Source organism: Xenopus laevis, chromosome 2L, assembly GCF_017654675.1.
Source record: "Xenopus laevis strain J_2021 chromosome 2L, Xenopus_laevis_v10.1, whole genome shotgun sequence".
NCBI classification, from domain to species: Eukaryota; Metazoa; Chordata; class Amphibia; order Anura; family Pipidae; genus Xenopus; species Xenopus laevis.
The window spans coordinates 94,289,315-94,312,565 of NC_054373.1; the positions used below are offsets into that span (position 1 = coordinate 94,289,315).

Here is a 23,251-nt window from a genome sequence, read left to right on the forward strand (position 1 = left end):
CCTGCCCATTGCATACAAGGGGACTGCAAAAGGAAAGCTATTTGTACCTATTTATTATACATACAACTTATTAATGCATTTGCTCTCAACCGTATGCAGTACCAATATAAGTATTATAGTATTTCACATTTCGAACATATTCAGATAGGCAGTTCCCAGTGCGGGTGGTCATGATGGGTCCCAGTTCTCTCATTCTGCATGTACATGTGCCATAGGGGACAGGCCCAGATTTGTGGAAAGACCACAAAGGCCTGGGCCTAGGGTGGCAGAATTTTTCGGGGCTGCATACTGCCCAGCTGTCTCACAATGGGTTCCAAAAAGCACTGGAGACGTTTGCTAGCTCTTTAAATCCCCAATGCTTCTGACCCGACGATATAAGACTTTCACATGCATGCACGCACATATGAAGGGAGAAAAAACAAGGAAAAGAGGCTCTGGCCTAGGGGAACCCATGTATAAATTCACCCCTGGTAGGGGATGCTTTAAATATGCCCTAGTCACTTGTGCTAATAACTAAACAACGCTAACTTTTCTTACAGTTCCTCTGCCTGAAAAATATCCGGACATTTCTATCCACCTGCAGTGAAAAGTTCAAGATGCGCAAAGCTGACCTCTTTGAAGCATTTGATCTGTTTGATGTCAGAGATTTTGGAAAGGTAAATATCACTGGCAACTATAATGGCTTTACTTAATCTTCTTTACAGAACTATAGACCTGTTTGTATGTAGATGTTGTGCCTCTCATTAGTTCATGAGATGCTTTGAGTTCATTCAAATGATTCAAATTGTTCCCCAATATGTTCCCATCATCTGCATTTTGCCATGGATGGGCAGTCATTGGTTGAGTGAGGGCAGGTGGACAGGGTTAGAGATTGTGATGTGCAGGTCGACCCAAACCCAACCCTAATCCGACCCTTCAGCACCTGCACCCAACCCTTACCTGGTGTGCTTACCTATTTACAGACCCGTGCCCGGTTCTCTCTGATGTCACAGAAGGGGCAGGGCACACAGGTGCGAGTGTATAAAAAGTCATGACTGGAGACAGAAGACACTGTAAGGTCGCGGGCTGAACATTGTGTGGAAGTCTGCCCGAACCTGCAGGTCCCGTGGGTTTCTGCCCAGCCCGCACATTACTAGTTAGAAGGCAGTAAAGGTAAGGGTTAATGTGCAGGCCTACCCTCCCTTCCCTTGCTCTTCAAGGGGTTAATAGGGATGTAGTACTGGGCAGAGAAAGACACAGGGACGTCCAGGAAAGGGTTATAGAGGGAAGTAGTTTGAAAAGGGAGGTTAAATGGTGTCAGCATACCTCCCAACTGTCCCATCTTTCAATGGACACTCCTGATTTTGACAGCTCAGCCTGCAGTGCCAGATTGTTACTGAAATGTCCCGACTTTGTCTTTGATCTCCTGCACTGAACAGCCAGAAAAAAAAAATACAAACTTTGGGGCAAATTCATTAACAATCGTAGTTTCGCCAGGCGCAACTTCGCCGCGCTTCGCCACACTTCGCCAGGCGTAGTTTCGCCAGCGCTTCACAAATTCACTAAAATCCGAAGTTGCGCACAGGGGTAGCGTAAGGTTGCAAAGTTGCGCTAGCGTTGATTCGCTAAGTAAAGCGAAGTTACGCTAGCGAAGGCTAATTTGCATAGGGCGCCAAATTCAAATTTCAATGGAGGAATACGTATCAGCACTACAAATACCTAGAAAACCTTCAATTCATCAAATAAAATTTTTATTTTGCCCTACACATGTGCCCACTATCTAGGTAAGTTGCTATGAGTCAGGAAATGTAGGGGGGAAGGAGGGGAGCCCCAAAAAATTTTTCGATCTTTTTCAGCCTATCACCCATAATGTAGAAAACACGCCAGCGTTTTTTGGGACTTAGAAAAAATTTTGCCTTTTTTTGAAACAATCCCTATCTACTCTATTGCGCTTCGCCAGGTCTGAGGTGGCGAAGGAAGTCTAGCGTAAAAGGTAGCGTTCAGTACACTGCATGCGTTAGTGAATTTGCGTAGTTACGTTGCTAGCGAAACTTCGCCAGGCGTAAGGGTGCGAAGTAACACTAGCGAAACTACGACAGCGTTCGTTAGTGAATTTGCGCAGTAACGAAAATGACAAACACTAGCGAAGTAACGCTAGCGTTCGGCGCTTCGGCGCTTAGTGAATTTGCCCCAAAGTTTCTAAAACTTAATTGGCTTTTGCCAGATTATGTGGCATGTATAAACCACAGAAATGTGTTCAAACTTTCATAATTTGCCAAATTTTGTAAAATGAACATGATAATTAGGGAGGCTGGCCACAAAAAATGGGCATGGTCAAAAAGTTTTCCCCAAGCTATGCCAGCCATATCTTTTTTCACCCTCTTTCTATTTCAAAATTGGGAGGTATGGTGAAAAGGTAGGGAATATAGGCTGCAAGCTCTCGGCCCTCTACAGTCATGTCTCTGAGCCAGTCTTGGGACCTTGTAAAAAATATATTAAATGGTAACTAATGTAAAAAAAATTAATATAATAATAAAATATAATATTGGAATATCATTCATCATACTGCAATGAGAAACTTTCTAAATACAATCAATTACAAATTCTGCATTGTTTCTGAAATAATCAAGTTTATCTTCACTATTCCTCTCTCAGTATCTGTTTCTCTTCATTCTGTCTTCATTCAGGAGTTGGGTGTCAGATAATCATTTACAGTTAGAGCCAATATATCTTATAGGGGGGGCTTCCTTTCCTAACAGATGAATTAGACCTCATTCAAATAACTGATTTCAGGAGAAACAAAATAACTGCCTTTTGCATGTAGAGAGACGTGATGCCTGTTGATTTTAATAGAGTGAGCTCTAATACAACAAACATGTGACTGGATTGTGAATTTAAATGGTTACATCCTTTTTAGGAGGGACAGAGGGATTAAAAAGATTGGAGGAGTGTGTTTGTATGTAAAGCCTGAATTAAAGCCATGTGCTAAAGAAATAACAATAGCTGGCACTGGTGAGGGTGTAGAATCCCTCTGGGTAGAGATTTTGACTGGGCAAAAGGTTACAAAGAGAATTATCATTGGTGTATGCTATAAACCACCTTGTATAAGTGTCGAGTTTGAAGCCCAGCTACTCTTGCAGATACATGCGGCTTCACAGCTAGGTCAAGTTTTGCTATGGGTGACTTCAATTATCCAGACATTGACTGGGGTTGCCAAGACAGAAAAAGCTAGTAGGTTTGTAAATATGCTGAATGACAACTTTTTATTCCAGCTTGTTCAAGAACCTACTAGGAATAACTCTCTTTTGGCTCTTGTAATAACTAATAATACTGAACTCATTTCTAACATTTGTGTGGGTGAGCATTTAGGGAATAGATCATAACATGGTCTCCTTTGAGATTCTGTTGCAGAAGCAATTCTATAAGGGAGTAACTAAAACTTTGCAAACTTTGACACCCTAGGCAAGGGCTTTAATCAGCGCCCCCCTTCCAACCCATTAAGCCTTATCATTTCCCACCTTACCATTACGATTAGGTTTTTCAGTAGGATAATTTTATCATATTGCCACACTGTACCTGTACCAGCAAGCCCAGCAGTCATCATATTGCCCCAATGTACCTGTGTCAGAAGCCATCATATTGCCATCCTGCACCAGCAGCCATCATATTGCCCTCCTGTACTTGTGCCAGCAAGCCCAGCAGCCATCCATCAAACTGCCCCCCCCTCCTGTGCCAGCAAGCCCAGCAGCCATACATCATACAGCCCCCCCCCCATACCTGGGCCAGCAGCAATCCAGCATACTACTCCCCTGTACCTGTACCAGCAAGCCCAGCAGCCATACTACTCCCCTGTACCTGTACCAGCAAGCCCAACAGCCATACTACCCCCTGTACCTGTGCCAGAAAGCCCAGCAGCCATCATATTGGCAATCGTTACCTATGCCAGCAGCAGCCACAGATACATCAGGTCATGTAGATTATTGATACAAGTATCAATGTACCTGTGCCAGCAGCAACAGCAGAATACAAGCCCAGGCTGGTTGTTTCTTTACTTCTGTTGGAATGTCTTCAGTGCGAGCAGCGTGTCACACCAACGCTCCAGCTCTTTGCAGCTCTCTGCCGCCCAGCCGTTTCAGCGGCGTCATTGACATGCATGCGTATGCACCGACGCGCAGCACCGCCACATAGGAGTATGTTCAAAAAAATCACTTAAGGTGGCTACTACTCGCTGGAGGGAGGTGAGGGAGATTGCGGCATGGTGGATTCCGCCCACACTTTACAAATAACGCAAGAGAGGGTTGTGGCAGGCAGATAATTAAATTCTGTTAGAACAAGAAAAAAAGAAACGAAAAATAATTTTCCTCTTAAAAGGGCGCCCCTCATTGATGGCGCCCTAGGCAGCCGCCTACTCTGCCTACCCCTAGTTCCGGCCCTGAAGGGAATCTCTGCAACATATTAAGTGGGAAATGCTGTTCACAGGGTTAAACACAGAACAAAAATTGGAAGTCTTTAAAATGCTGCTTAATAAATATACTTGTCAGTATATTCCACTTGTAAGCAAGGAACGTTGTTGCAAAGCAAAACCTTTTTGGTTCAATAGAAGCGTTGAGGAGGGTAAGAATAGACATGCTTTTAAGGCTTTCAAGTTAGCTGGGACAGCCGAATCATTATAAATTAAAGGGTGGGACCCTTACTATCAGAGGGGGGTCAGCTGGTTGATGAAAACAAAATAAAAGCGCAGATTCCGAACTCCAAATTTTTCATCTGTCTACACAAATGAGGAACCAGTAATTGAAGGTTTCCTTCTTAATAGTCCCAATTCTAGTAATACAACTAATGATGCATGGTTCACACATGAGGAAATTCAAAAGAGACTAGAACATGTTAAGATTAACAAAGGTCTGGGCCCAGATGGTATTCATCCCAGGGTACTTAGCGAGCTTAGCTCTGTGATTGCCAAACCTCTTTACTTAACTTTTCAGGATTCATTGAGATCTGGCATAGTGCTGAGAGACTGGCGAATTGCTAATGTGGTGCCTCTATTCAAAAAAAGGATCCCGTTCTCAGCCTCAAAACTATAGGCCAGTTAGTCTGACGTCAGTGGTAGGAAAGCTTTTCGAAGGGTTAATAAAGGATAGCAAATCATAATACTATGAGTGTGTGCCAGCATGATTTTATGTGTAATAGATCTTGCCAGACTAACTTAATTTCTTTTTATGAGAAGGTAATTAGAGACCTCAATTCTGGGATGGCAGTGGATGTGATTTACTTAGACTTTGCTAAAGCATTTGATACAGTGCCACACAAAAGGTTACTGGTTAAATTAAGGAATGTTGGCCTGGAACATAGTATTTGTACCTGGATAGAGAACTGGCTAAAAGATAGACTACAAAGAGTGGTGGTAAATGGAACATTTTCTAATTGGACCAGTGTTGTTAGTGGAGTACCGCAGGGCTCTATACTAGGTCTCTTGCTTTACAACTTGTTTATTAATGACCTGGAGGTGGGCATTGAAAGTACGGTTTCTATTTTTGCAGATGATACTAAATTGTGTAGAACTATAGGTTCCATGCAGGATGCTGCCACTTTGCAGAGTGATTTGTCTAAGTTGGAAAACTGGGCAGAAAACTAGAAAATGAGGTTCAATGTTGATAAATGCAAGGTTATGCACTTAAATGAGAATGATCTAGGGGTTTTTGTAGATAACAAATTGTCTAATTCTGGGCAGTGTCATTCTGTGGCTACTAAAGCAAAGTTCTGTCTTGCATAAAAAGGGGCATTAACTCAAGGGATGAAAACATAATTATGCCTCTTTATAGGTCCCTGGTGAGGCCTCATCTGGAGTATGCAGTGCAGTTTTGGACTTCAGTCCTTAAGAGGGATATAAATGAGCTGGAGAGAGTGCAGAGATGTGCAACTAAATTGGTTAGAGGGATGGAAGACTTAAATTATGAGGGTAAACTGTCAAGGTTGGGGTTGTTGGTGCTTGCGAGGGGACATGATTACACTTTACAAGTACATTAGAGGACATTATAGACAAATAGCAGGGGACCTTTTTACCCATAAAGTGGATCAGCCGTACCAGAGGCCACCCCTTTAGACTAGAAGAAAAGAACTTTCATTTGAAGCAATGTAGGGGGTTCTTCACAGTCAGGACAGTGAGGTTGTGGAATGCACTGGGGGTGATGTTGTGATGGCTGATTCTGTTAATGCCTTTAAGAGCAGCTTGGATGATTTTTTGGACAGACATAATATCAAAGGCTATTGTGATACTAAGCTCTATAGTTAGTATAGGTATGGGTATATAGAATTTATGTAAAAGTAAGGAGGGTGTGTGTATGGATGCTGGGTTTTCATTTGGAGGGGTTGAACTTGATGGACTTTGTCTTTTTTTGACCCAATTTAACTATGTAACTATGTAACTAAAAGGAGCCCCCTAAAAGATATATCAGATCTAACTGTCAATGATTATCTGACACTCAACTGCTGCAAGAAGACAGAATGAAGAGAAACAGATGCTGAGAGAGGAATAGTGAAGATAAACTTTATTATTTCAGAAACAGTACAGAAGTTTTAATTGATTGTAGTTTCTTAGTTCAGTATGCTGAAGGTTATATTAAATTTTCCTTTCCGCGATAGTTCCCCTTTAATTACTTGCTAGGATGGACTTAATTGAAGATGCCCATCCTATAATTCCGAGGTTTCTGGATATTGGGTTTACAAATTAGAGATCCCCCATCAGTACTCTGGGGTTGCCAAGATATATGCAATACATGGGTAAATGCTTCTAAAGCAGATGTGCACTGCTGCTCTACCTCAATAGCAGTGGCACCGATGAAAAAATCGTTATCAGGAGATAATGAGTAGTCAGAACCAAAGTCTGAATTCTAGAGACCAGATCATATAAAATGTAGGGACACTGCAAGTTCCCAGGGGTGTTTTGGTGCCCCACAAAGTCTGAGGCAGCCATCTCTATGCTGGCAACCCTCCATCCACATTGCTAGTGAAGAGCGCACAAAAATGAAAAGTAGGAAAAACATATTCCTACTGTGTGTTAATATGATAGGTACCTTAGAATGTAAGCTCTACTGGGGTGTTTGGTCATCAATCCTATAATAAGTAATAAATAGGTGTCAGTTACTTTAAGATGCTGCAATGCACTTGAAGATTTGATAGTTGCCTCTGTCTGGGAATATTTTCTGTGCTGTGGTTTGCAGTGACCCAGATTTCAGTAATAATTAAGCATGTGGGGTTACCATGACAAGAACACCACCCTCCCAGACTGGCTTTCCCCACTTTACCATGACCTTATTTCTGTATGAGTGTAAACAACTGAGTCTTAGATAGAAAGTACACAAATAGAAAACTGGCAGCTAGAAAATTGTTTAGAGGTGTAGCAAAAAGAGCCTTTAACGGAGGTGCTGTTATTCTAATATGCAATGTCATGTTATTATTACTTGCTATAACTTTAACTATAAAAAGGGGCTTGTTTAGGAACAGTGGGAAAAGTGAAAAATGTGGATGCAAACTGACAGTCTTATTATATATTTTAACATTTTTAGGGTGTGGTTATTGCCTACAGATAGTTTTGTCTGCTTTATTTTAAAAGACAGGGAGGTTAGAAGGCCCCAGAGCAAAGGATTATGGTGATGACTGTTGACAATACTTTATTTGTACGAAGAAAATAATCTATAGAATTACTGATTTGTTTCCAAAAAGTAATGGTAGCACACAGACAACTATGGGGTTATTTATCAACCTTCGTATTCAGATTTTTGCTGGGATTTTGCATCCACAAGCTGCCGAGAGCTGTCTATGGCAAATTTTAATTTCAGGTACAGGTAAAGAATCAGTTATCTGCAAACCCGTTACCCTGAAAGCTCTGAATTAAGGAAAGACCGTCTCCAAAATAATCCAAATTTTTAAAAATTATTTCCTTTTTCTCTGTTATAATAAAACAGTACCTTGTACTTGATCGAAACAAAGGTATAATGAATTCTCATTGGAAGCAGAAACCACCTTTTGGGTTTATATAATGTTTAAATAATTTTCTAGTAGACTTAAGGTATAAAGATCCAAATTACGGAAAGATCTGTTACCCCAGGTCCCGAGCATTCTGGATAACAGGTCCCATACCTATATTCCATTTATTTTTCACTGTTTTATTTAATCAAATTATGTTATTTGGATTTTTAATAAAAAGCAAATATTCAAATTTGTAAATGAGATATGTTTGCATGGGCAAGGTCATGCGAGTGGTATGAAAATATAGCTTTTATGGTAATTTGTGCATTAACAGTTTAGCGTATATTTTTCTCCGCCAATGAAGTTGTGGCATTACTTGAACAAAGAGTGTGCACATAAATATTTGCAATTATGATTAGGCCATATTTAAAAAGCTCTTGTTTTCAAAATATTTATTTGATTTTCACATAAACCAGAAATCCAAAAATCAATATGACAGCATATATCAAGCAGACTTAGAGAATGTGTTGCAATAAATACAATGGCATGGTTTTTTTTTCCAAACATTAATAACATTAATTGATAAATACAGAAAAAGAAAAATTTAACTAAACAAAAAAAAAGAGAAGAAAAGGAATAAAGAAAGAGAAAAAACCCATTGTTTCAGGAAAATCAGAATGTACTGTTACCATCCTTATTAAATTTGAAGAAACCTAGAAATGTGATCTTTAGTATTAGAAACACAGGATTCAAAGTAAGGAGACCATATAAGTTTAAAGGCTTCTATAGAGCTTTTCCCATTTGATTTTGCTTTTAAAGCTTCCTGCCAACAAAGTTGATTCATAAAAGAAATGGTATCCGACAATGAGGGACACTCTTTTTGCAACCAAAAATGTAATAAAGCTTTCTTGGCAGAAGCCAAAAATAAACTTGTCAGTGTCTTTTTTTCATGGGAGATAAGTTTCAGCTTTGAAGTTAAAGAAAAAACTTCTCTCTCTATATTTGATAGAGCATAACACAGAGATAATTGTATCTTAATTCACAATCTATTGTTCAAAAAATTAGTAACCTCCTTCCAAAATATATTAACTTTCGGGCAGGACCATAAACTATGGAAAAGAGAAACATTAGTCTCATTACATTTCAGACAAAAAGAAACAGGACTGGTAAAAGTATCTTTAGAGAAAATTTTCCCATAACCTAAGTGTACTAAGATTAATTTATTATAATTACCTAATGACTTTATCTAATCAGAAGGGGAAACTTGGTATTGTAAGTACTCAGACCATTTTAAAGAAACTCCTAATAGTGGATGTGGGCCTGACCCATAATCATTCCAAAATTTTTGAGAAATAGAATTGAGATCAATGAACGAAGTTCCGTAAATTCACACAAATCCTCAGCTAGTTTGCGGTCAGATAATACTAAATTATTCTTATTATGTATCAAAGATAGGCCACATTGACAGGCAAGGTAATAATATCTATCGGAATCATAAAGGTTATTTTTTTCTTTGATATCTGACCAAGGTAGCAATGTCCCTTTAAGTGGGTTGAATAAGTCTTTTATTAAGACTAGTAATTTATCCTTCATGGAAAATAAAAAGTTATCATGCTTAAGAAAATCCGATGGTTTAAGTAAGAGCTTAGCTGGCATAAAAGGAGTTTGTGTGTAGTTGTAGCTATGTCGAGAAAATAAATGTTTCCATACAAAAATAGAATCTCGAAAGAGAGGATTCTGTTTAAAGTCACAGGGAACATTACTCCATTTACTATGCAGTACAGATAAAATGTCAAAATGGGATTCTTGAAAAACTTCAATGTCAGGATTAGTAAATTTATTACCCTGGGAGATCCATTCAATGAGATATCTGGTGAGGGCTGATAAATTAAAAGCTCTAAAATTTGGTAGTTTTTAAACCGCCAAACTTAACTGGAGCTCTCAGTTTATGAAGGGCAATCTTTGCTTTTTTTAAAAAAAAAAAGACAATAAAGTGCAAATTAAAATTTACAATTATATTTGCACATTAAATACACCAATCTTGTCCAACTTTATTAGGGATGCAACTAGTCCACTATTTGGGATTCGGCTAAATCCCTGATGCTGAGTGAAAGATTGGGGCGAATACCGAACTGAAGCCGAATCCTAAGTTAGGGTCGGGAAAGGAAAAAGTGGGGAAACAAAATGTTTTACATGTTTTGTGATGAAAAGTCATGTGATTTCCCTTTCTGTCCCTAATTTACATATGCAAATTAGGATTTGGATTCGGGTAGGCACAAAGAGTTGTCCAAATTAGAATCCTGTTGAAAAAGGCCGAATTCTGGCGGAATCCTGAACCGAGTCCTGGATTCGATGCACCCCTAAAATAAATATAAACACACACAGGGCACATATGTTTGCTGTGCGTGTCATTCTGAGTTGTGCTATGTATAAATGAGCCCCACACACTGAATGTACAGAATAGTACAGCACAATACAGTAACTTGTATCACACCAACATCACTACGTTTAAGCCCTCTGTGAAGGCACTGTTGTTTCAGTTCCCCTGTGGGTTTTACACACTTCCTGTTCACTCAGATCTTTTTCAGTAACTGCTGGGAAACTCCAGCACAGAGCATCACTTTTGCACAGAGAATGTTCTACATTACACAGACTAATATAACTTGACTAATGGGAGGAATTACTGACCTTCCCCTTGAATGACCAGTACTTCTCATTGTGGTTAGAGGGAATTCACCATTACATTCCACTTATCATTCTGGTGTGTACATAAATATAGCACTCTCTTCAGTGAAACACCGATTGTAGTCTAAATGGAGGCCTAAGGGAAAGAGTCTGCCCCCCCAGCATTTTTTTGAGCCTAAGCATTCCCAGTTGCTTTATGTGTATGACATCATACAATATAGTGAAAAAAGTACCCCCTATTATAAAATATAAGGATATTACCAAGGAGTTCCATGACCATATAAAAACACAAGGCCAAAGATTGGGGTCATGGAACTCTGGTAGTCATGGTTCTTGTGTATTTATATATAAATGATATATAATATCATTTAATACAACCCAGTTCAGAAACCTAAAAAGCTCCTTGCATCTAAAAAGGTGGTCACTGGCTCAATAGCACTTCTTGCTCTTTCTTGTGCCCATGTTTTCATTTTGTAACAGTAACAGTGGTTGGAGCAAACTGTTAAACTGTGATATTTCTGGGTATGTTTTCTATATAAATTAGGGATGCACCGAATCCACTTTTGTGGATCCTTTGTGAAAGATTGGGCTGAATACCGAACCGAATCCATACCCTAATTTGCATATGCAAACCAGTGAGGGGGAGGGAAAAAGAGAGCGTGCGCGACAAAAAATTTTTACTTCCTTGTTTTGTGACGAAAAGTCACATGATTTTAAGGATTTGGATTCAGTTCGGCCAGGCACAAGGATACGGCCGAATCCGAATCCTGCTGAAAATGGCCGAATCGTGGGCGAAAACCGAATCCTGAATTCGGTGCATCCCTAATATAAATATAAAGTAGTATCTTATTAATGAGTTCTACAATTTATAAGGCGCATTCATATCAGTTTATATTATGATATCAGTATTGTGTATATATGATTTATAATCTTTTACCATGTATAAAAATAACTTTGTTGTACCAAGTGATTTATTGTCAAGTGTACGTGGGCATCTGGATTTTCCATACATATCCAGACCGAAACGTTGGCCAATTTTAAATATGATAATAAAAGTTAAAATTGTTATCTTTATAAATTGAATATATATATATATATATATATATATATATATATATATATATATATATATATATATATATATATATAAAACAAGGGAAAGTTGTGCTCACTTTCCCTTGTTTGTTATAGTTAAACAGGAGCAGTGACCAGCTCCATGTTGTAGCTCCCACCCTTCCCAGCTATAGTCAGTGGGATTTATTGTCAAGTGTACGTGGGCATTTGGATTTTCCATACATATCCAGACCGAAACGTTGGCCAATTTTAAATATGATAATAAAAGTTAAAATTGTTATCTTTATAAATTGAATATATATATATATATATATATATATATATATATATATATATATATATATATATATATATATATATATATATATATATATATATATAAAACAAGGGAAAGTTGTGCTCACTTTCCCTTGTTTGTTATAGTTAAACAGGAGCAGTGACCAGCTCCATGTTGTAGCTTCCACCCTTCCCAGCTATAGTCAGGTGATCCCACTGGTGTCTAATAAAAGGGCAGGCAAGTTTGGGAGTTTTAACCTTGAAAGCAGCAAGTAAGTTGCAGGTAAAACTTAGTCCCTTTGTAAAATGTATAATGAAGCAATAGAATTCTTAATGAATCAGATAAAATTGAGCATAGGACTGGCCAGATATGGGATGACTTTGATGTAGTTGGCCAGCTTAAATATATTGCAATATATGGACAAACAATCCCTGTTTTATTTAAAGGGTAAGGCATTTTTCAGTAGCAGTATGCACAAAATGTCTCTGTCTTAAATATATTGATAATGGGTTGAGTGCAGAGGACCTCTTGTATTTGTCTATATATATATATATATATATATATATATATATATATATATATATATATATCAAAAGACTGAAATACAGTGTCCAACGTTTGCAATTTCCTCGATGGCTCATGGCTCATTCCACTCTGTCACAGGAAAGGTTTCTGTGGTTTGGTTTCGTAGAGGGGCAGTCTAAGATGACTGATAGGACACTATACTTGGGCACAGGGTGGTATTTCTTTTACTTTGTGGGTTGAAGTAAGAGGGCTATTGGTTACTTCATAGGTGTCATAAGTAACACCTGTTTCTAGGAGTTGCATGACACACTGGTTAATCCTATTACAGTAACTACACAGAATCAACACCTCTGTGAATTTCTTCAGATGTCATCTCTTTAATAACACAATGTGCCATTAGTGGAAGAGTTTATATGCCGAGAATTTCCCACACCAGTCAGGTGAATTGAAGAAGCTGCTCGGATGAGTAGTGAAACGTCTTCAATGATTCCTCAGCAAATCCAGTTGTTGTAGATTTACCTATACTAGATATACCATGACCTGGATGAATCAGAATCAGACGGTGCGGGAATAGAATCAGAACAGGAGGGTGCGGGCATAGAATCAGAACAGGACGGTGCGGGCATAGAATCAGAACAGGACGGTGCGGGCATAGAATCAGAACAGGAGGGTGCGGGTGTAAAATCAGAACAGGACGGTGCGGGCATAGAATCAGAACAGGATGGTGCGGGAATAGAATCAGAACAGGAGGGTGCGGGCATAGAATCAGAACAGGAGGGTGCGGGTGTAAAATCAGAACAGGACGGTGCGGGCATAGAATCAGAACAGGATGGTGCGGGAATAGAATCAGAACAGGAGGGTGCGGGCATAGAATCAGAACAGGACGGTGCGGGCGTAAAATCAGAACAGGACAGTACAGGCATAGAATCAGATTAGACTGGGAATAGGGGAGCAGATAGACTGGAGCAGAAGGACTGGAGCAGAAGGATCTGGAAAGCAGGAGAAAACGGGATAGCTGGGGAGATTGGACTGGAAAGCAGGAGAGGGAGGAAAAGGCAAAGCAAGATGCAGAGCGAGATGAGGGAAGATATAGACAGAGTACAAGTTAGAACAGAACAGGAAGCAGGAACTGACAAGGTCAGGTCAAGGTCAAAGCAGAATAAGGTTAAAGGCAAGGGTTAAAGCAGGACTGGAGCAGAACTGGGAGGGGAAGGCAAGGCAAGAGTTTTTTTTATCTATCTATTTGTCTATAATGTCCACTAATGAACTTGATGGACATGTTTCTTTTTCAAGCTAACTTACCAAGTTACTGTGCTTCCACGTGCTGTCTCTGCTTGCATTATACCATCTGCTAATAGTTTGCTTCTGCGGATTCATTGTTATTTTGTTAATAAACTTGTTCCTTTTTATTTTCTGCAAGAACCTCCTGGCATCCTTATTGCTTTATTTATACACAGTAGCCTATGTGAGATATTATCAACTACACCCTCCTTCAATCTATTATCCAGAATGTTGACCTGGGTTTTCCAGATCAGGGATTGTTCCTTAATTTGGATGTCCATACATTAAGCCATTTACTTAAAATGAATTGAAACAATTAATAAGACCAATCAGATTGGGGGTGGAGATTTTGCTTGTCATACACAGTTTCCAAGTGGTAGTTTTAGGTTGTATTCATTCTTTACTTTTTTCCCCAACAGGTTATTGACACGCTGTCCATCCTGTCCTGGACTTCAGTTGCTCAGAGCAGGGGCTTTGAGTGAGTACAATACAATTCGAAACCATTTTCTCCCATCCACAACCCTGTCCCTAAATGAATACAGTGTCACCATTTGGCGATGTTCTTGGCATATTTCTGTGTTCTATATTAGTTACAATAAACTGCCTACTGTCCACTTTGTGATATGCCAATAGGAACTCAATTTGCTTAATTCAGTCTATGACATTTTTAATTTTCTACAGACCTTTTCCCACTGAGGATCTAGTGACAGATGATGATATCTACAGTGGACTTTCTGATCAGATTGAGTAAGTGTGAACTCCAGTGATATGCTCGAATCTATCATACACTGGCAAAGGAACATGACTAGACTGCAACAAGCACATACAGTACTACACATATCTGAATGCAACATAAACCGGATAAAATGTGCTTTTCTGTGGTTTATGGACCCTAAAGAGCACCCAGAGGAGGAGAGGACTTCATAACCAATCTTTCCTGGATAAAGATGTTCCATTGCCTCTTATGCACATGTTGTTTAGTTCTTCCTGTCCTTTACAACAACAGATCTTCCATTTCTGGGAGAAATTAAATAAAACAATAATTGTATATGAACTTTACTGAAAATGCTTTCATGGTTTGCGTTTGAGCTGCAGATATTTATGTTTGAAACAGAATAGTAGAAGTATAGGCTAGACCAGGGACATAATTTTACTTAGGATATGAGCTTTATTTTAAAATAGTTCTAGGACACATTTAGGTAGTGTAACTAAGGGTTTGTGAACTTTTTCTGAATGGGGTAGTGACGCCATCCTTCTTTAGTTTACTGTACTGGCACATCAGTATGTCTATTGACACCTTCAGCCCTAATGAAGTATGTGAAAACAGCGCGTCTCTATGTACCAGTATGTGTCTAATACTAACACCTTCAGCACACAGGCAGCAGTATAGACCAAGTGGCAGATCATTTCACTAATGTGCCTTAATATTACTGCTATGGGATTCCTCATCGCACTGTGTTGTGGGGCCTCATTATTATTGATTTCATGATGGAGGTTGAGGGCTGTTGTAAATTTGAAAAAGGGCCACAATTGGCCCCCGGGCCACACTTTGGACATGTCTGTTGTAGAATTTAATCCAAAAATTTTTCTGACTTCATACAGTGATACAGGCGAGGAAGATGAGGATCTCTATGACTGTGTTGATATGGAGGAAGAAGAGGGAAATGAGATCTACGAAGATCTCATGAAGCTTGAGGAGCAACCTGCAGCACCTAAAGATGTGGTAATTGACGTGTTAATTATCTGCAAATTTCAGGATTCAAACCCGAATCGTATGACTTTTTTTTTTTTACTTTTCTCGATTTTTTTTTACTTTTCTCCAGAATTGCTTGATTTTTTCAGGTTATTGCCCGAAAACCACGATTTTTCAGATTATCAGGCTAAACCCAGCGCAAATCACAATATATTCAAATTGGGATAAGGTCATCTGCCATTGACTTATATATGACCATGACAGGTTTGAGATGGCGGATTTTTTGGATTCATGTTTTTTGCAGTATCGGGGTACAATAAATCTCAAATACTTCAAGTTTTTTTTTCCACGAGTTTTTGCCCCAAAAAAGGAAAAAATGCAGGTTTTAGAAAATAACCCCCTTAATGATAGATAACAGGAAGGCTAATGCCTTTAGAAAGGGGGACCAGGAAATATTTATTTCTCTGCACCAACTTTTGCTATTTTTTGGTCTTGATAGCACCTATAAGGGCCTGATAGCACTTGTAAGGTGGTAAAGGAATTAAAGGACGGCTAATTGCACTGGGTTGTAGGAAAAGCAAATAAGGGCCTCTCTAATTTTTTTTTCTACTAAATCAGAAAATGACTGCAGATGATATGAGGAGATGCTGCCTTCAGGAATTATATCAGACAGAAGAAAAATATACAGACACACTGCAATCTATCACTCAGGTACCTACATCATTGGTGGAAGTGAACCTATTCTTGTACTTATGTTTAGTTCACAAATCAAGCTATGCAATACATTAGTCAATCATAAGGCTGACATTGGATGAATTTGGCACCTTTAGGACAACTTCCTCAAAAGAATGCCTCTCAGTGGCTGTAGATGTGAAATATCATCTACAAAAAAATGCAGCTTTATGCCATTTGCTGCGAAACTCAGAGCAAAGTACTACAGTACTACTATTACACCCAATTATTTTTTATTATACTGGTAATTTAATGCAAGAAATAGCCTTAGCACCAATTCTGCCGTAATAATCCCTTTAAAGGGTTAATTGCAGTTCTAGACATGATTGTGTTCTTTGTTCTCTACAGTATTTTATGAAACCACTACAAATGTTCCTGGGTCAAAATGAAACGAACAGCATCTTCATCAACATTAAGGTAAAAAGACCAACACATTTCAACACTCTCATAAATAGAATTTCTTTATACAACAATACCATTTTCAATTTATAATGTGGACATTCATTTTTTTAAAACTAGTTTTATTGTTACGTTACTATTTTAATTTTCTTTTTCACTTTCCAATACATTTTTTCTTCTTACTTCATCCAAAATTGCTGCCATTTGGGATTATCATGTTAATAAGGAATCTGATACATACAGAATACCTAGGAGAGAGTAAATGAAATGCAGTTCATGGTTATGTAATATGGGAGATTTGACGAAGGGTAAATATGTAGAGATGGAGTATTCTCTACACCAAGGGCATTACTAGAACTTTTCTTAGTGATGTCATCAATTATGGTATCAGTATCAGTAGTATAACACCAATTTTTAGTGTGTAGAATCATGTTCTTTTATTCAATCTCTGTTTTAGGCACTCTTGGCTCTTCACCAAGCCTTTCTATCAGAAATGAAGAGTTGCACCTTATACAAAAACCAACAGAACCTGTACCAAGTGTTCCTGCGAAACAAAGAAAAGTCAGTAACAATAAATCTATGTTAATAAAGATATCCACACATATACCTGTATATAATGTCCTTAACTGACTGCCCCTATTATCCAGGTTCCTTATCTATGGCACATACTGCAGTCAGGTGGAATCTGCCACTAAGTATCTAGAGAAGACTTCAATGGAACATGAAGGAGTCAAAATGAAGCTGGAGGTAAAATAAAAATGTTTCATTATACCTGGGCCACTTTTAAGGTAGGGCAGAAATGACATTTCACTGGGTCAACAGGAGCAAAATATAGAAGACAAATTTTGTTACTCTTTTTAGATGTTAACTGTACAGTCATAAGAAAAAGTTTTGGAACCCCTCTCAGCCTGCATAACAATTGACTCCACTTACAACAAAAAAAGATAAAAGTGGCATATCTTTCATTTCCCAGGAACATCTGAGTACTAAAGATTTTTAGTGAAGCAGTATTCAGATGTATGAAATTAAATCAAATGTGAAAAGCTGGCTGTGCAAAAATTTGGGTACCCTTGTAATTTTGCTGATTTGAATGCATGTAACTGCTCAATACTGATTACTGGCAACACCAAATTAGTTGGATTAGCTTGTTAAGCCTTGAACTTCATAGGCAGGTGTGTCCAATCATGAGAAAAGATATTTAAGGTGGCCAATTGCGTCTGTTTGACTATTCTCTGAAGAGTGACAGCATGGGATCCTCAAAGCAACTCTCAAAAGATCTGAAGACAAAGATTGTTCAGTATCATGGTTTAGGGGAAGGGTACAAAAAGCTTAAAAAAAAAAAAACAGGAAATGGAAGGCCACAGGCACAGTTGCTGTAAAACCCAGGTCTGGCAGGCCAAGAAAAATACAGGAGCGGCATATGCAAAAGATTGTGAGAATGGATACAGACAACCCAAAGATCAACTCCAAAGACCTGCAAGAACATCTTGCTGCAGATAGTGTATCTGTACAACGTTCTACAATTCAGCACAATTTGCACAAAGAACATCTGTATGGAAGGGTGATGAGAAAGAGGCCCTTTCTGCACTCACGCCACAAACAGAGTCGCTTGTTCTATGTAAAAGCTCATTTAGACAAGCCATTATGGAACAAAGTGCTTTGGACTGATGAGACAAAAATTGAGTTGTTTGGTCATAACAAAAATCACTTTGCATGGGGAAGAAGGACACCGCATTCCAAGAAAAACACCTGCTACCTACTGTCAAATTTGGTGGAGGTTCCATCATGCTGTGGGGCTCTGTGGCTAATTCGGGGACTGGGGCCCTTGTTAAAGTTGAGGGTCTGATGAATTGAACCCAATATCAACAAATTCTTCAGGATAATGTTCAAGCATCAGTCACAAAATTTAAGTTACACAGGGTTTGGATATTCCAACAAGACAATGACCCTAAACACACATCGAAATCTACAAAGGCTTTTATGCAGAGGGAGAAGTACAATATTCTGGAATGGCCGTCACAGTCCCCCGACTTGAATATCATTGAAAATCGAATGGATGATTTAAAGCAGGCTGTCCATGCTCTGCAGCCATCAAATTTAACTGAACTGGAGAGATTTTGTACGGACTAATGGTCAAAAATACCCCCATCCAGAATCCAGACACTCATCAAAGACTATAAGAGACATCTAGAGGCTGTTACATTTGCAAAAAGAGGCTCAACTAAGTATTGATATAATATCTCTGTTGGGGTGCCCAATTTATGCACCTGTCTAATTTTGTTATGATGCATATTGCATATTTTCTGTTAATCCAATAAACTTTATGTCACTGCTGAAATACTACTGTTTCCAAAAGGCATGTTATATATTAAAAGGAAGTTGCTACTTTGAAAGCTCAGTTAATGATGAACACAACTCCAAAGAATCAAGAGGGGTTCCCAAACTTTTTTATATGACTGTATATACCTCAATATCATTGAGTAAACAACTGTTTTTCAGGAATGCTCCCAAAGGGCGAATAATGGGCGTTTTTCCCTAAGGGATTTGCTGATGGTACCAATGCAACGAGTACTGAAGTATCATCTCCTCCTGCAGGTAACTGTAACATAAATTTATTTAAATTTAATGCCATTTCCTAATTTGATTGTATATATAGTTTTAATATAATATATATATAATATAGTTGAATATAATAGTTTTGATACCTTTACACAAACATGTCAAAAAATTAGTTTTCCAACTATGGCCAACATTGACTTTTATCATGGTTCTTCTCTTCTATCCCTGCACAGGAGTTGGTAAAACACACAATGGACCCAACCGAAAAAGATAATCTTAAATTGTCTTTAGATGCAATGAGGGTAAGAAATCAGTAAGATGTCCTTATTTTCAAAAACGACTAAATACGTATGGTTAGGCATTGATATAACTTATTTATGGTGAATGTATACCTATTATTTTGATCTATGGCCCCAATCCCGTATCTCATAAATGTAGAATACAGATAAATTATTAATTCAACACCAAAAACCATATGTTTCTAGTTAAAAGAGTTTGAAAAATGATAGTGTATAGTATACTTAAGCATTTAAAGTAAACAGAAGGGATGGCTTGCTACACCTCCTAACAATCTTCCCTCATGGTCCAGGCCTAGAAGAGCAAACAAAAATGTTGAATATTTAAGTACAGTATAACAGCTCTCCTTTCTGAAAGAAAAGTTACTGGAGCTTAATTATGTCATTTTCATGTTAATTTAATAATAACAGCATATGGTTTAACCAAGGGGTGTATTGTACTTGTTATATAGAAATGAATGAGCCAAGACTACTACTTAGATAAAGAGCTACAGTATGTGAAAATGGATGTATTTTTATATATGTATTAGAACACTGACTGGCAAAAGGTTTACAAAGTGTCTTTTTGCAGGACTTGGCTCAATGTGTTAACGAAGTGAAAAGAGATAATGAGACACTGAAGCAAATAACAAATTTCCAGCTATCTATAGAGAATCTGGTATGTGGGATTAGAACAACAAACCTGATTTCTTTATAGTAAAATATCCACCACAGATATGTTATGATTAGCTCCTTAAATGGACACTATCATCTCCAGAAAACAAAGAATTGTGTTCTTTAAAGTAATATAGGGGGAAATGGTTTAATTTAATTCAGAAGTTATAGTCTCTATTGTGTTTGCATATTTGTATCAGTAAATTGAAAACTGTATATTAAATAACACCACCATTTAGATGTTCACATTCTTGAAAATGACAAATCTGAGGAAATACTTTATGCAGCATTTTATCCGTTTTTAAAATGTTCCCCATATGAACATACTGTATATGGCCTAGATTGAATATGCCAGTGTTTCTGAAACTGTGATCCCTGCTTGCTTGCAGACCCCTCTAGTAGTGATGGGCAAATTCGCGAAACGCATTAAAGTCATTGGGTGTCAAAATAATTTTGACTATAGTGACAATTTTAATATGCGCCATTATTTGGTCCAAATACATTAAAGTCAATGGGTGTCCAAATAATTTTGACACGCTCCAATTTTAATGTGCACGGCAATTTTGACGCTCGTCAATTTTTTTTTTGGAACGTGTCAGATTTTTTGCCAGCGAATTGTCACCGCAGTTTCATGAATTCATTTGCTTGAGGTGAAACGTGGAAATTTGGCGCAAATTTGTGTCTGTTGAATTTATTTGCCCATCACTACCCTCTAGACCTAACTATGATTTATTACATATATTTTTTAATGAGTTGGCCATTAAAAGCATGTGAGACTTTGGCGAGAAAAGCCTGATAACTTCTAGTTATAGACTTATGAGTGTAGTAGTGTAACTAATGCAAAAGTCAGCCTGGGCTTACCATATAGTTATCCACCATTCCACCAAAATCTTTATCTCAGGTCCTCCCTGGTTCATATCCCTTTACCACTGCAGGTATAATTGCATGTTGCCTCCTGTTAGTTTTCATAAACATCCCCAGGCCTCAGTAGTTATATTCCAATATGCGTATATACTATATTTTATTCTGTGTGTACACATGCAGCTTGTGTAAATGTTTTATAATATAGCTCATTGCATTCTGGTCAGTATTATCATCACTTCCCAGCCATTCAGTCTCACAAGCCACATGCATGTGTATTGTTAGAATGACACTGACGTTTGTAGTGTGCAAATAACCACAATAATATTCTCATAAAAATAAGTGCATTAACTGCTCTGGTGCAAGGAAGTGACCTTTACAGCAGTAGCTGGTGGGAGTACAGAGATTATTATTTCAAAATTGGTGCTGGTGGGATGCTGAGAAATATATAGCTTCTTGCACTAAATTACACAAATACTATATTATTTCATTAAGGAATGGTTAATTATCCCACTATAAACTGTGAATTGTTGGAAATCCTATAGGTTGCATATGGCTCACATAGTAAACCACACATGTAACATGATTTATCTTAGATTCCATCTTGAAACAGGGCAATGGGCTTGCACTTTCTGTTTGAGACAGTATGGAACAGAACATAAGGCATAGAAAAGAGAGTCTAGGAAATGTTTATTGTTAATTTTATATTAAATGTGTAGCCTTTGGAACAGTAACAGCAAAAAATAAAAAGTGTTTTAAAGTAATGAATATACATAGTAAGTAAGGTTGAAAAAAGACACATGTCCATTGAGTTCAACATTTTTTTTTCTTTTTACTACTACCTATTTGCCAGTTGATCCAGAGGAAGGCAAAAAAACTTGCACTGGTAAAACTGTTGTGTTTACTTCAGAAACACTACTATTGTTTATATAAATAAGCTGCTGTGTAGCAATGGGGGCAGCCAATCAAAGGAGAAAGAGCTCAGTTTACACAGCAGATAGCAGATAAGCTCTGTCTGTCTAATGGTGTTATCTGTTATCCATTAGTTAACCTTGTGCCATATAGCCGTTTTTCAATTTCCGCTATTGCTACACAGCAGCTTGTTTATATGAACTATAGTAGTGTTTCTGAAGCAAACACAGCAGTTTTACCAGTGCAGGGCAACAGTACATGATATTTTCATTACTTTCAAACACTTTAATTTTTTGGTGTTACTGTTCCTTTAAGTGCTCACTCAGCTAAACTGCTTCCATATTCTTTATTTCATTCATTCATTGTTTGCAACTGTCTGACACCTTTTCTTCTCATAGACTGATTCTCTTGCTCAATATGGGAGACCAAAAACTGACGGAGAACTTAAAGTTACCACTATGGAGAGAAAATCTAAATTGGACAGGTAACCAGCCCCAACAGAGCACCAAGCAACTTCTGTCCCACTCACCCCACAAATCCCCTTTTTACCAATTAGCCTTCAGCATACTTTCCCATTGTTCTGATTTTGGTCTGACATTTCCAAATTCCAGACCCAAACATTTTCAAGGTTTACTGGTATGTAGACACAGTTTCAGCCATATCTTGGGCTTAGCCCAATTGCAAGTGTTTTAAGTGTGTGGTGTAATCTTGGGGTGGTGGTGTATATGCACTGTCTATCCTTATAATATTGTTCTCTGTACGTGTCCAACAATGTAGACTACATTTGTTAAATGGGACATATATTGCAGTGACTTACAGGTAAAAACGGTTTTTAGCTCATTTATGTATGTATCTTGTTCATTATTCATAAATCTGAAATTTCTGAATACACATTCTATGCACTATACATATTCTATGAACACTCTTTATGAAGAACTATGTAATGAAGCAGGCCATACGCATGTTCTATGAACAAATTCTATAAACAGATTTATCAAAACGTGAGATTAGAATGTACTACAGAAAAATTCACCTTTCAATTTATTCCTTTGGGTTTTTTAGAAGTGTATTTATCAAATGGTGAACTAAAAAATACCGTAGGAATGTATAGGAAGAGGAGCCTCCACAAGGCCAACAAATAAACAGGAAAACTGTTTTCTGTATTTTTGTAACCATAAATCATCTCAAAATGTTAACTCAAAATACAGCACCTTAATTCCAAATTATACAATATATTTAATGTAGTACAGGTATGGGATCTCTTATCCGGAAACCCGTTATGCAGAAAGCTCCAAATTACAGAAAGGCCATCTCCTATAGACTCATTTTATCCAAATAATCCAAGTTTTTAAAAATGAT

General features: G+C 37.9%; 1 protein-coding gene across 1 annotated transcript in view; it reads left to right on the forward strand.

Moving 5' to 3' along the window:
- Window positions 1-23,251, forward strand: part of vav1.L (vav guanine nucleotide exchange factor 1 L homeolog) — a gene marked incomplete at its 5' end in the record, with an annotated part of 60,074 nt that overhangs the window by 15,491 nt on the left and 21,332 nt on the right. The window contains 12 exon segments of the mRNA NM_001093522.1: window positions 540-656; window positions 14,206-14,264; window positions 14,468-14,533; window positions 15,389-15,509; window positions 16,098-16,190; window positions 16,560-16,628; window positions 17,068-17,171; window positions 17,258-17,357; window positions 19,110-19,205; window positions 19,403-19,471; window positions 20,037-20,123; window positions 22,291-22,376. Coding sequence (NP_001086991.1) covers window positions 540-656; window positions 14,206-14,264; window positions 14,468-14,533; window positions 15,389-15,509; window positions 16,098-16,190; window positions 16,560-16,628; window positions 17,068-17,171; window positions 17,258-17,357; window positions 19,110-19,205; window positions 19,403-19,471; window positions 20,037-20,123; window positions 22,291-22,376 — 1,067 coding nt within the window.